Source organism: Primulina eburnea, chromosome 12 (assembly GCF_022965805.1).
Source record: "Primulina eburnea isolate SZY01 chromosome 12, ASM2296580v1, whole genome shotgun sequence".
Classification (NCBI taxonomy): Eukaryota; Viridiplantae; Streptophyta; class Magnoliopsida; order Lamiales; family Gesneriaceae; genus Primulina; species Primulina eburnea.
The window spans coordinates 27,422,717-27,435,331 of record NC_133112.1 but is presented as its reverse complement, the minus strand read 5'-3'; the positions used below and the strand labels follow the sequence as shown (position 1 = coordinate 27,435,331).

Below are 12,615 nucleotides of genomic sequence, written 5' to 3'. Positions count from 1 at the left end.
AAACTCCCTTCCGCTATGGTTGTACCTGGATTAGTTTTAGTCGCTAAAGCATTCTTCCCCTGAGCTAGGCCGCTGTTTTGATCTTCATTGCCGAGTTGTTGCCGAAGTAGATTTGAATTGCCCCACCCCGCCAAAGACCTTTTACCGTTAATCACCACCTGTGCATAAGACATCTTTCCGTACTTCTCATAAGCTGACAATTCGAAGGAATCAACACAAATACGAATTTCTAAAGTCTCTCCGCCCAATAGAATTTTCATTTTGGTGCAAACAAACCCGCCTTCTGTGCCTTTCACCTTGATCTTTGCTGCCCCTAGATTTGTAAGCCGTAAAGTATCCGCGCTAATATCCATCAAACCCCCACACTGATCCCCAATGCCGATGAAGTTTTCTCGGGACAAAAGGTTCCATGGTAGCCCAAAAATTCGAATCCAGCTATTACAACATTTGACCATCGTGTCCGCTTTGTTGATATCCGTTGTCCACGCCTCGAAATTCAAAGTGACTCTGTTGTCAAAGAAGCCTTTCTTGAGCTGTAGGTAATAATCATACTCGTCCGACTGAGAGGGCCACCATACCGCTTTGTTAGCTTGGAAAGGAAATAGTTCAACACTCTTTTTTAAGTCTTTGCAAAGGACGTTCTTGATCATGTCCCACGAGATATTCACTCTTTCCCTAGTAACAATGATTGCTTCATTCCACTTCCTGACCTTCATTGGTAAGCCATTATCCTCTTTCTCTTCCCTTGATACTCGGCTGCCCTCCTCCACGACTTTACTGTTATGACAGATTTTGTATTGCCTCTTGACTTAGGTAAGCCGTAACCAGAGTTTGATTGATGCTCTTGCCCATTAGGATTCCTTGACAGTAGCCTTAGGAGTGTGTACGAGATTTTTTTCCACCCCTGTAAATTATAACCGCTAGGAATAATCGTTATCTGTTTTCTACCTGTCAGATTGAACTTAGTGATCTCTAAGAATCTTCCTCGTTTATTTGAAAATCTCTGAATGGTGGAGACTGCGTTCCTGCCCCTAAACCGAAAGAATTCCTTGCCCGAGACAGCGTTGTTGATGAATTCCTTGATTCTGAGGTTAAGCCAGCTAGTTTCTGCTCTGTCTAAGTCCAGGAAATAAGTCGCATTCCGAGTTTTTTCAGCCCACCAAATAGACATTCCCCCGTTGCCCAACCGCAGCCTGAAGATTTTATGTTCAATAGTGATTTCGTCCCCTTCGGCGTTCTGTATGATAGGAGTCGCTTTAGAAAATTTCCAGAAGTGCATCTTCTTACCGTAGAGAATACCAATGATGGAATCGTAAACGAGATAAATAATGGAAACGAAGACGAACGAAGAAGGAAAAACAACTGATATAGGAATGAGGACAAGGACGTCGGTAGCTAAACTCCGGCACCGTCGGCCGGCGGCCGACGTCGGATTCTGAAGTAGGAACGTTCAGCAAGAACTCAGAACTTGAAGTCGATGGTTGAACAGAAAAGGATTAACGATGCTGAACGTAAGGAAGAGGAAATGAGCATATTTCAAAATTTTCTCTCTCTAGGGCTTTTTTTAACTATCCATAACTTGCTACTATAATATCAACTTAAGGTGTACTAAACCAAACTTTCAACCCAAAGTCAACTCAGAATGCAATAAACAGATAAATAAACCTCGATTTCTTTACAAACTAACCCAACAACAAAAACTCGATCCAACAACAAATCCGAAAATACATAAATTGAGCACAAAATGTGGTATTAGGGCTTTCGGTTCTTCCACAACACCATTTAAGATTCTAGATTTCAATCTATGGAATAACAACTACACCTCGTCATTATCCAACCAGTACCACTATCAGCAAATCTCTAAATATACGACAATATGAAAAAAATATAATTTGAAATTTCCATTAAATTCCCAAAAAATTGAAAATACAACAAAACGGAGAAATCTTTTCGAACCAACTCAAATACACGATCTCCAACATATCGTGAACCGAAATACCAACTCAAATAACAAATTAGCACTTTTCACCCATTTTCGAAGGTCAATAAATAAAAATGAGAAATACTTAACATCAAAACGAAGCCCATGATGCAAGGAGCAAATATTCGTAGTTATTTCATAGATTACTCAATCCCAGCGACCTCAAATCTAGAGTGAAGATTTGAAAAAATGAAGAAAAGGGGAGAGAAAAAATGAAAAATGAAAAATGGGTCATTTCACTACTCTTCTTTTTCTTTTAATTTTAAAGTCATCTTTTCATTCCTTTAAATTTGACTTTGTCCAACAAAATGATTGTCTAGGGGTTACACCAGCTAAATTTGAAAGTTATATATAGCTCGTCCAATTTTTATGTAAATCTTATATTTACACCTTAACTGTAAATTTTATGTTTACTTCTCTTGAAGTTGGCATGTGCCTTACAGCAAACCCTCGTTATCATGATTTTTGAGGTCTTAATATTTAAGTAGTTGTTTTAACCGTAGTTGTAAAAAGCGCTCGCCTCGCTCGCTTAAGCGCGAGGCGAGGCGAGGCGAGGCGAGGTAGATGCGTTTCAAGAGAATCTAAAGCGCATCAGGTGGAGAAAGCCCATGCTTCAGTTCACTTCACTTCTGTTTGTTGGGCGAGTGCTTGTGCGCTTGAAAGAAGTAGTATTTATATCTTTTAGGATAGCCCAAGTCCAGGTTTAGCCAAGTTAAAAATCCAATTTTAAGCCTAGCCCAATTGTATAATTAAAATCTCTAAGTACAGTGTTCTTAGCCATTGCGTATCTTCTCTGTCACTGTACAAGTCCAGTGGTCTGCATCTACGCTGCGTCTCTTCTCTGCCGCTGCCGCCACCGCCATCGCCGTGTTCCCTTATCTTTTGCTATTAAAAAATTGGTACCCTAAGTTTAGGAATTTTTGTAAAAAAATTTAAGTTGTGTTCTTTTATTTTTAATAATTTAATACGTGATTTATATTTATATTTCAGCATTTAATCATGTCAAACACAACAATTTCATCAAATCGAATGGATATTGCTTGGAATTGTGCAACACTTCCGGATCCTAAAAATCCAAATATTGTATGTTGTTTTTGTGGTAAAATAACAAATGGTCGGATTTATCGGCACAAACTACATTTAGTTGGGTGCAATAGAAATGTGAAAGCTTGTCCGAAATGTCCGGAGCATGTTAAAAAAGAAATTAAGAGTTCATGCAAAAAATGAGTAATTTGAAGAATCAAATGGATGATATTCTGCATTTAGATGATATTGTTGATTTGGAAGAAGATGAAGATGAGGATGATATTCAAACTAAAATGAAAGGAAAACGACCAATATCTGATTCAAAATCCCTCCTACGGTGCAGGGTAAAAAGTGTAAACAAGCAGGGCCTATTGATCTTTATTTTGTGAAAGATGTAGAAGAAATTGTTAGATAGAGACATGCAAAAAATGAAGGCTATTATGATGAAAATAAGAAGAAATTAAAAGAAGATGCGGTTCAGAAATTTGCTATGTGGATGTATGATGCCAGAATTCCTTTTAATGCTGTTAAATATGATTCTTTGCAACCTTGTATGCTATTGGGACTTTTGGAGTGAGAATGAAACCTCCATCATATCATGAAGTAAGAGTTAAGTATTTGAAGAAGGAGTTGGCAAATATGAACCTGCTTCTCAAATCCCACGAAGAAGATCACGCTAGGTATGGTTGTACAATCACGACAGATGGGTGGACGGATAAAAAAAGTATCTCTTATAAATTTTTTGGTAAATGGTCCTAAAGGAAGCATATTTGTTGAACCGGTGGATGCTTCAAGTTATTCTCATACTGCTGATAAGATGTATGAGTTACTTTTAAATTTGTGAATTGAATTGGAGAACATAACGTGGTTCAGGTTGTAACAGATAATGCAAGCTGCAATGTTAGAGCATATAATATTTTAAATTGTAAATTGAATTAAAAATCTGATTTTTCAATTTTTAAAGTAAATTTACTTCATTTTTTCAGGTTGTCTTTTGGAAAACAATTTTCCACACTTGTATTGGACTCCATATGCATCTCATTGCTTATATTTGATGCTTGAGGAAATATTCATAATTTCTAACCTCAAAAAATTGCATGTGAACGTGCATTGATGGTGAATGGTTATATTTACAATAAACCACAATTGTTGAGCATGATGAGAGAGTTTAAAATGACAGAGAGACATGGTAAGAACTGCAAAGACTCGTTTTGCAACCGCTTTTTTGACTTTAAAGTGGTTTCAAGTTCAACAAGCAAATCTGAGAAAGATGTTTATATCTGAAAAAGTGGGCAAAAAGTCGATATTCTAGAGAGGCAGCTGGAAAACGTGTTGCAGAAGTGATATTGGTGCCTTGTTTTTGGAAAACTACAGTTTTTACATTAAAAGTTGGCGGCCCATTGCTGAAAGTATTGCGGCTAGTAGACGGTGAAAAAAGGTCTCCAATGGGTTACATCTATGAGGCAATGGACAGATCCAAAGAAGCTATCGCTGTATCATTTAATAATAATGAAGAAATATCGTGGTATTTTTGAAATCATCGACAAAAGATGGAACGTTCAACTCCATCATCCTTTGCATGCGGCTGGATATTTCTTAAATCCTGAGTTTTTTTTACTCAAATCGTGACATAGAAAATGATGAAGAAGCGTTGGAGGGTCTGTACAAATGCATAGCTAGATTGGTGCGAGGTGAAGATTTACAAGATAAGATTACAAATCAATTGGATAAATATAGACAAGCAGAATGACTTTTTGGTTTACCCATGACTATTAGACAAAGAGCTTCAAAATCACCAGGTAAATAATATTTAGTGCAATATTAATTTATTTCTCAAACATTACTTACAACATAGATAATTTGAATGACAAGAAATTTAATCTTATATTTTTTTTATGTTTCAACTTTCAAGCTGATTGGTGGTCTTCTTATGGTGCATCAACACCTGAATTTAAAACATTTGCAATGAAGATTTTGTACCTCACACGCTCTTCTTCAGGTTGTGAACGTAATTGGAGTGTATTTGAACATGTAAGTTAGAAGTTTTGTTTTACATATTAAATTTGATATTATGGAGTATGAACCTAACTTCTTAGTTATAGTTGTCAAGGGCGCAAGGCGCACAGAGGCGCATAAGGGCTCTGGAGCCTGAGGCGCAAGGCGCAAGGCGAGGTGCGCGCCTTAACGAAGCAAGGCACACGTTTTTTATTTTTTTAAAAATATAATTATCTTAGATTAATATATTAAAATATGAAATAATTAAGTCATAATGTCACACAAAACAAATAATTAATAAGTTCATAATAATAAGTAACACGATTAAAATTCTTCAATCATCCAAATCAAGTTCATCTTCTTCCATCGAATCATCAGAGTCCCTAAGAAGTTGCATTTTCAATTTGTGAACTTGGGCTGCTAGGGTTTGGGGTTGGGTTGGGCCTTTTGCAATTTAAGTTACTAATTAAAAAAAAACGGAAATGCAACTTCTTTGTTAGTGATTTTTTTTAAAAAAAGCAAGGCACGCCCGAGATCCCTTTCAATACAACAGAGCGTTGAGGCGAAGATATGCCATGCGAGATAAGATTGATCCTATTTCTTTGTCAGAAATAGATGATAGTAACAAATGGTTGTTGGGAAAGTTGGATAATAGTGATAAAGAGAATGATGATAACGATTTGGTCTTTGAAGATGATGATTTGCGTTGGAGTGATGTAGCACAAGCGGTTGGGGTTGGTGAAAGTGCATATGACTTTCTATCTCGTAATGCATCTACTTCAAAAGGAGCGTCATCATCCACTCCAGCAAAAAGAAAGCAATCTTCAGCTCGAACTAGTCTTGTGGACGAAGAAGAGATCAACATAGATGATGAAACATAAGAAGAAGAAGAAGAAGATACCGATGGATACAAATCAAGTGATGGGGTTGATTACGTAGATTTGGAAGATGAAGATGACGATTATAATGACATTTGATATTTCATATATCACATTTTCGAAGAATTTTTATTTTATTTTGATTTTTTTTATAATATTTTGTTTATTGCGCTTTTTTCCGTAAAGCGTGCGTTTTTGCGCTTTACGCTTGAAGCCCCAAGACACTTGAGCGCTTTTTTGCGCCTCTCGCTTTTGACAACTATGGTTTTAACAAAGATAAAAAAAAATAGCCAAAAGAGTGAATAGATCATCATCGTCAACAAAGCTCATTCCCGCTAGCATTTGGTTAAGTTTTTTGTTTTAATTTTAAAATTTTTGTTTTTTCTTTTTACCTAGCTTTTGGTTTATCTGTAATGAGATTATAAATTCACAAATACCAAAGAAAATTAAATTTAATTGAACTAATCATATAAGTGTGTATTTGTAAGATATATGTAACCTCAAAAAGGTATATGTAATTTTTACAGTTGCAGGCATAAATGTAATATTATATTAACCTAAATTTTCCAAATTAATTGGACATTTTTGTAATTATAGCAAACATTTGAGATGTAAATATAGTTAACCCTTAATGTTATGTACAACATTCATAGACACTTGTTATCTAGTAGGCCAGTTGCTTGGCATATAAGAACTTAGTTATATGTTTTTCTCGGTATTATATCTTTGTTATTTAATTGTCTTTCTTGTATTTATCTTATGTCTGAGATAATATCCGTGCAGTTTAGGTTACTTTTTGTGGTTTTCATACATGTTTATTTCCTGCATCTTTGGTATCTCATATTGTAGTAATTCATTATGCAGGTAAGAGTAAAAGAGGAGAGCTGAGTATTTTCCCGAAAACATTTATCGTTCTCTCTCAGTGTCTCCACATGATGCAACGACCAAAGATTGCTTCAGGCTCTAATAATTCTAAGGTGACCATTTTTTCTTCTATGCTGACTTCTGTAATGGATTAGAAATTTATGTTTTATTGACATTTAATTTCACTGGACAGGTAGCTGATTCTTGGGTCCCAGGACATGTCAGAAACCTTGAGGCTTACACATTGAAGGATCAGGTACTATTTAACAACGCTATTAGTTTAATTTCTCCATATTGGTACGAATCTGTGAGCCTAAAATATTCTAATCCATTATTTGTGAGGAAATTTTTTTAAATGATTTTTGTGTCTAATTAACAGCAAGCTCAACTGAAAAATATTTTATTGTTGCGTTCGTTGATTGAAACTGCTTCTTAATAATGTCATGGGGATTCATTTTACCGAAATTCAATGCTCATTGTTTCTCTTTTAATCCTTGATTGATTGCTGTGCTTATTAGAGCAGGAAAATACACAACAGGTATATAATGTGTATGGTTGTAGATAGCTTATGACTGGAGTTTACTTACTATTCCTTGAATGTAATAAATGGAAATTGTCGAATGAGGTGTAGAATTCCTTGATATCAATTCACCAAATCAGTAATATGGTGTCCACGAATGCTTCACACTTGTGTAGGTTAGAAAACTAACGTTTAAGAATTTTACAGGACTTTGTGATTAATTGAGTTCATTTATCTTACAGTGTTCTGTTTTTGCCTATGTTTTACTACGAACTCTTTCTATCTCAATTGAGATAGATTTTTCTTGCACATTATTTGCTATTGACTATTAAGAATATCAATTTACCGATTGAGAATTATAATTTTTTTTTGTAGGAAACAAGGTATAGGTGGCGGTTTTTGGATTTGTTATTGAATACGGAAGTTCCAAAATTATTCTGGGCTAGGAGAAATGTCATTTCTTACATCAGAAGTTTTCTTGACACTCGAGGTTTTTTGGAGGTAAGTAATTACCCAAGTAATTTGTAACTTGCGTAGATTTTGATCCCATTTCAACTTCTTATGTATGCTTTTTAATCTCCTTTTGTCTTAAGGTCGAAACAGCTTTGATGAACAATGTTGTTGGGGGAGCCGCTGCTCGACCATTCGTGACCCACCTCAATGTTTTTGATAAGAAGGTTTACATGCGCGTTGCTCCTGAATTAAATCTTAAGCAATTGGTTGTTGGTGGCTTTGGCTGTGTTTATGAAATTGGTAAACAATTTAGGAATGAGGGAATTGATTTAACACACAATCCTGAGTTCACAACCTGTGAGCTTTACATGGCTTATGCGGATTACTATGATCTGATGAAGCTAACTGAAGAAATGCTCAGTGGTATGTGAAATATATATGATAACCTTGACTAAATGCAATTGACATCTCTGCCTTGGAATTTTCTTAACAAATACCATTAAACAGGAATGGTGAAGGAACTTACCGGTGGCTACATTATTAAATATCATGCCAATGGGTTGGACAATGATCCCGTTGAGATTGACTTTACCCCTCCTTTCAGGTTTTTGTGCTTGTTAATTCACTAATCGTGCACTTCTTTGTCGATGGCTGCAAGATGGACCTCTCTTTTTCACATTTCCAGGATAATTGATATAATAGATGAATTGGAAAAGCTGGCAGATCTTAGTATCCCCAAGGACCTCTCTAGTGAAGAAGCCAACATGTATCTGTCAGATGTGTGCTCAAAGTTTGATATCAAATGCCCTCCTCCGCAAACAACTGCTAGATTATTAGATAAAGTAAGAAAACTGTTGGTTTCTATACAGTTTTTTGAAGTTTTCTACATAGCTTACGAGTTTCACTTTGCTAATATAAACTTGACGTGGCTCTGCAATTCTATTGAAAATCTCCATGCTAACTTGCTTTTAAGATCTTTTAAATTCATGCATGATTGCCACAGTGAAAAATATATAACATGACATTCGATTGCTTGTGCATTTTGTTTGAATCGTTGCGAATTGCCATTCTGTTTGATAACAAAAGATTTGGGTTATTGGCTGTTTATTTCATTAAACTGAAACACTTTTTGTAGAATAAAATAAAATAAATAGATATTATCTGATAAGATAATTTAATCTTTAAATTAGATAGGAAATATTTGATTTCTGATTTTTTGGAGTTTTTTGAAATACTTGTACTCTATTTAAACTGACAGATTGTACTCTTAGATTTATAAAAAACACTTCTTCTCTGAATTTCTATATGGTATCAGAGCCGTACGGTTCTTCTCTTTCATCGCAACCTCCTTTGATTTTTTTTTCTTTCTAATCTCTCACGCTCATCATGTCCACTGAATTGTCAAAATTTTCCACCCCGTTTGGTGAATCCATGGCCAAAGCATCTTCTGGTCCATCTGGGTCTGTTGCTCCTCTTTCCGGGGGTGACCTCTTCATTTCAAATTACAGTCCACCTTAATGGCCGCAATTACCTCCAGTGGACACCATCTGTAAAGATTGTGGTTTGTGCCTGTGACAAATTAGGAGCATCTAACAGGAGACCTTGCACCAGCTTCATCCGATCCATCTTACACAACCTGGCTGGCTAATAGCTCCATCGTTCTTACTTGGCTTGTGAATCCATGAGCCTAATATAAGCCGTCGCTACTTGTGGTTCACAACAGAAAAAGAAATTTGGGATGCTGCGCAGAAAATGTATTCCGACCACGGAAATACCTCTTAAGTGTCTGGAATTCGATCCAAGTTGAAGGAAATAAAACAGGGCTCCAACACTTCTTTGATTTACAGGATTATGTCCCTTTCTTGAGGATATGAAGATGTGTATCGACTGAAGCCTGAAATTCAGGCTTAATCTGGAAAAGGAAAGGGTTTTCGAAACCATACTGCCCTTAGCTCTTGCCTTATTGCATCTTGGATTGTTGATTCCGGTGCCTCCGATCACGTGACACGAGATCCACATAATTTTTGTTCATATAATTTATGTACAAGAAATATACTGTTAAAATTGCAGATGGCTCTTTAACCTCTGTTACGCACATTGGTGATATTGTCTTGTACAATGTTATCACACTCAAACCAGTTCTTCAACTTCCTTCCTTGACCTACAATTTACCCTCTGTTAGTAGACTTACTCGTGATAACAATTGTATTGCCAAATTCTCACCTTGTTAGGACCTGCTATCCGAAAAGACGATTGGCAATGCTAAACTCTACAATGGGCTGTACTATCTTGAGAATGCTCTGTTGACGAATCGAGTCTCTTTGGTGTCCATTGTTGCGTCTCTTTCTATTTCAGATATTAGGGAAATAATGTTATGGCATCATAGGTTAGGCTCCAAGGACGGAGCCAGAAAATAGAGGTTGGGGAGGCAAGAGCAAATATTATGGAGGAAAGTGAAAAAATGCAATTATTTTTAGGCCTCTAGTCAATAAAATTTGAAAAATTGAGGGGGGGGGGGCATCCGTTCCTGGCTCCGTCTTTGGTTATGCCATCCCAGTTTTTCATATATGCAAATGTTTGTTACCTTTCTCATTTATTAATAAAAGTTTTGATTTTCACAGTTGTGAATTTTGCCAATTTGCCAAACAAACGTGTCTCTTTCTCGCCCAAACCATACACCTACTACTCCATTCTCCCTCATTCATGGCGATATATGGGGACTGTCACAAATTCCCACACGTCATGGTAGATGATGGTTTCTCACTTTCATTGATGATCATACTCGTATTGCACCAGTTTATCTTCTACATAACAAATCCGAGACCAGCACAATTTTTTCATATTTTCACAAGATGATTTAAACTCATTTTAATACCAAGACTCGCACTCTTCGTACTGATAATGATAAAGAATATTTCAATACCATTTTCAATACGTATTTGAAAGAAAATGGTATTATCACCAAATCTCTTGTGTCGACAAATGGTGTTTGCGAAAGAAAAGTCGTCATATGTTAGAAGTTGTTCGTGCCCTCATGTTTACCATGAATGTTCCAAAGTATCTTTGGGGGGATGTCGTCCTAACTGCAGCCTTCGCTTACCCAGTCGTCCTCTAAGGTTCTAAACACCTTTTATCTATTCTCGTAAAATTCTTCCCTCAAGTTTCTACATCCAGTAACATTCCCATGAAAACTTTTGGGTGTACCACCATTGTACATGTTCACAACCGAAGTAAATGAGACCCTCGCGCTATAAAGACAGTCTTTTTGGGATATTCTCCTACTCAAAAAGGGTACCGTTTCTATGGTCCTAAAACTCGAAAATTTTACGTCTCATGTGATGTTACATTCTTTGAGAAACTTTTTTCCCTCCAACTTTCCCTCAAAGAGGGAAAACTAATAAAACTCATTGGGAGAGCGTATCTCTTCTCAGAATCGATTCAGACACGCATTCTTCCTATCCTTACCTTACCCTAGTTAATCCTCCACAAAATGAACCCAATTCTCCACAATGTACTCTTGCGTCAAAATCAGGGGGAGACTCAACATCTCAAAATGAGTTACTAGTCTACTCAAGACGGAAACGGAAAATACCTCATGTAAATACAGATATTGTGGATCCCACTCACAATCAAGAAAGTGAACCGATAACAGATCTTCAACCAGGTAACACTCTTAACCTTGAAGTTCCAATAGCCCTTAGGAAAAGAGTGAGTTCTTGTACTCAGCATCCTGTCTCTAAATTTGTCTCATATCCAAGCCTTTTTCCCTCATTTCATATTTTTACCTCGAGTTTGTCTAGTGTGGTTCTTCCCGGGTCAATCCAAGATGCTCTTACTATCCTTGAGTGGAAAGTAGTAGTGATAGAAGAGATCCGTGCTTTGAAACAAAGTAACCCATGGGACTTGGTAGAGTTACCTCAAGGAGAAAATACAGTGGGATGTTGTTATGAGCACGGGTAAAGGATCGGGTTATGGGTCGGTGAAGAGGTTGATCGTTTAACTCTGAGATTTGTTTGTGGCTTTTTCTACCTATTTTTTTGGATGTTCGAGGCTCGTTTGAGAGAACCTCGCGATCTCAATATTAGCTATATTTTTTGAGAAAAGCTGAATGTCTTATTTCTTTCATCAGCAACCCTTTAAATACAAGATAAGCATTAAATTGGCATTCCAGAAATATGCCCATTATTCCCCTATCTAAGCTCGAGATTCTAGCACTTATTAAAGGAAATTAAATAAGAATCCAATCAATCTCATTCCTTATTTTCTAAACTTTCCATGTGTAAACCTTTGATAGAGCACATCCTTGATTTTTGCTGCTCGATTCCTGTTTGAGTTGGGCTGGGCCCCATGGATTGAGTCCCTGACACCTGCTCCCCCTTGGAAATCGTGGTTGTCCTCAAACACGAAAGAGGGAAATCGAGCTGTGAGCATGGCAGCGTCTTCCCAAGAAGCTTCTGCAGGTGACAGGCCCTCCCAATGCACTAAGACTTCAGATTTGCCTTGGTTCGTGCGTTTGTCCAATACTGCCATTGGTGAAGGATGAAATGCTTCCAAGGGAGGGGGAGGAAGTACTGGGTTGGAGAAGGAACCTCCTTTAAACTTCTTTAAGGATGAGACATGAAAAATTGGGTGGGTCCTCGAGTTCTCTGGAAGTTGTAGCTTGTAAGCCACTTGCCCTACTTTGGCTAACACTTTAAATGGACCGTAGTAGCGAGGAGAAAGCTTTGCATTGCCTCTGGATGCTACGCTTTGCTTTCGATAGGTTGGAAGCTTGAGAAGTACCAAATCCCCTTCCTTGAACTCCACTTCCCTGTGTTTCTTGTCATAATGCAGCTTCATAACGTTCTGAGCTTGTAACAAGCGATCACGAGCTTGGCGTAACAGTTGGTCACGCTGTT

General features: G+C 37.0%; 1 protein-coding gene across 2 annotated transcripts in view; it reads left to right on the top strand.

Annotated features, from left to right (window-relative positions):
* LOC140807001 (uncharacterized) overlaps positions 1-12,615 on the top strand; it is a 31,964-nt gene that overhangs the window by 13,475 nt on the left and 5,874 nt on the right. The window contains exons 21-26 of one of the 2 annotated variants that reach the window (XM_073163632.1): positions 6,745-6,857; positions 6,938-7,000; positions 7,640-7,765; positions 7,858-8,140; positions 8,225-8,321; positions 8,403-8,559. In XM_073163632.1, the coding sequence (XP_073019733.1) occupies positions 6,745-6,857; positions 6,938-7,000; positions 7,640-7,765; positions 7,858-8,140; positions 8,225-8,321; positions 8,403-8,559 (839 nt within the window). Of the gene's footprint in view, positions 1-6,744; positions 6,858-6,937; positions 7,002-7,639; positions 7,766-7,857; positions 8,141-8,224; positions 8,322-8,402; positions 8,560-12,615 lie in introns of those variants that run through there. The other variant, XR_012112612.1, reaches the window with a different exon arrangement.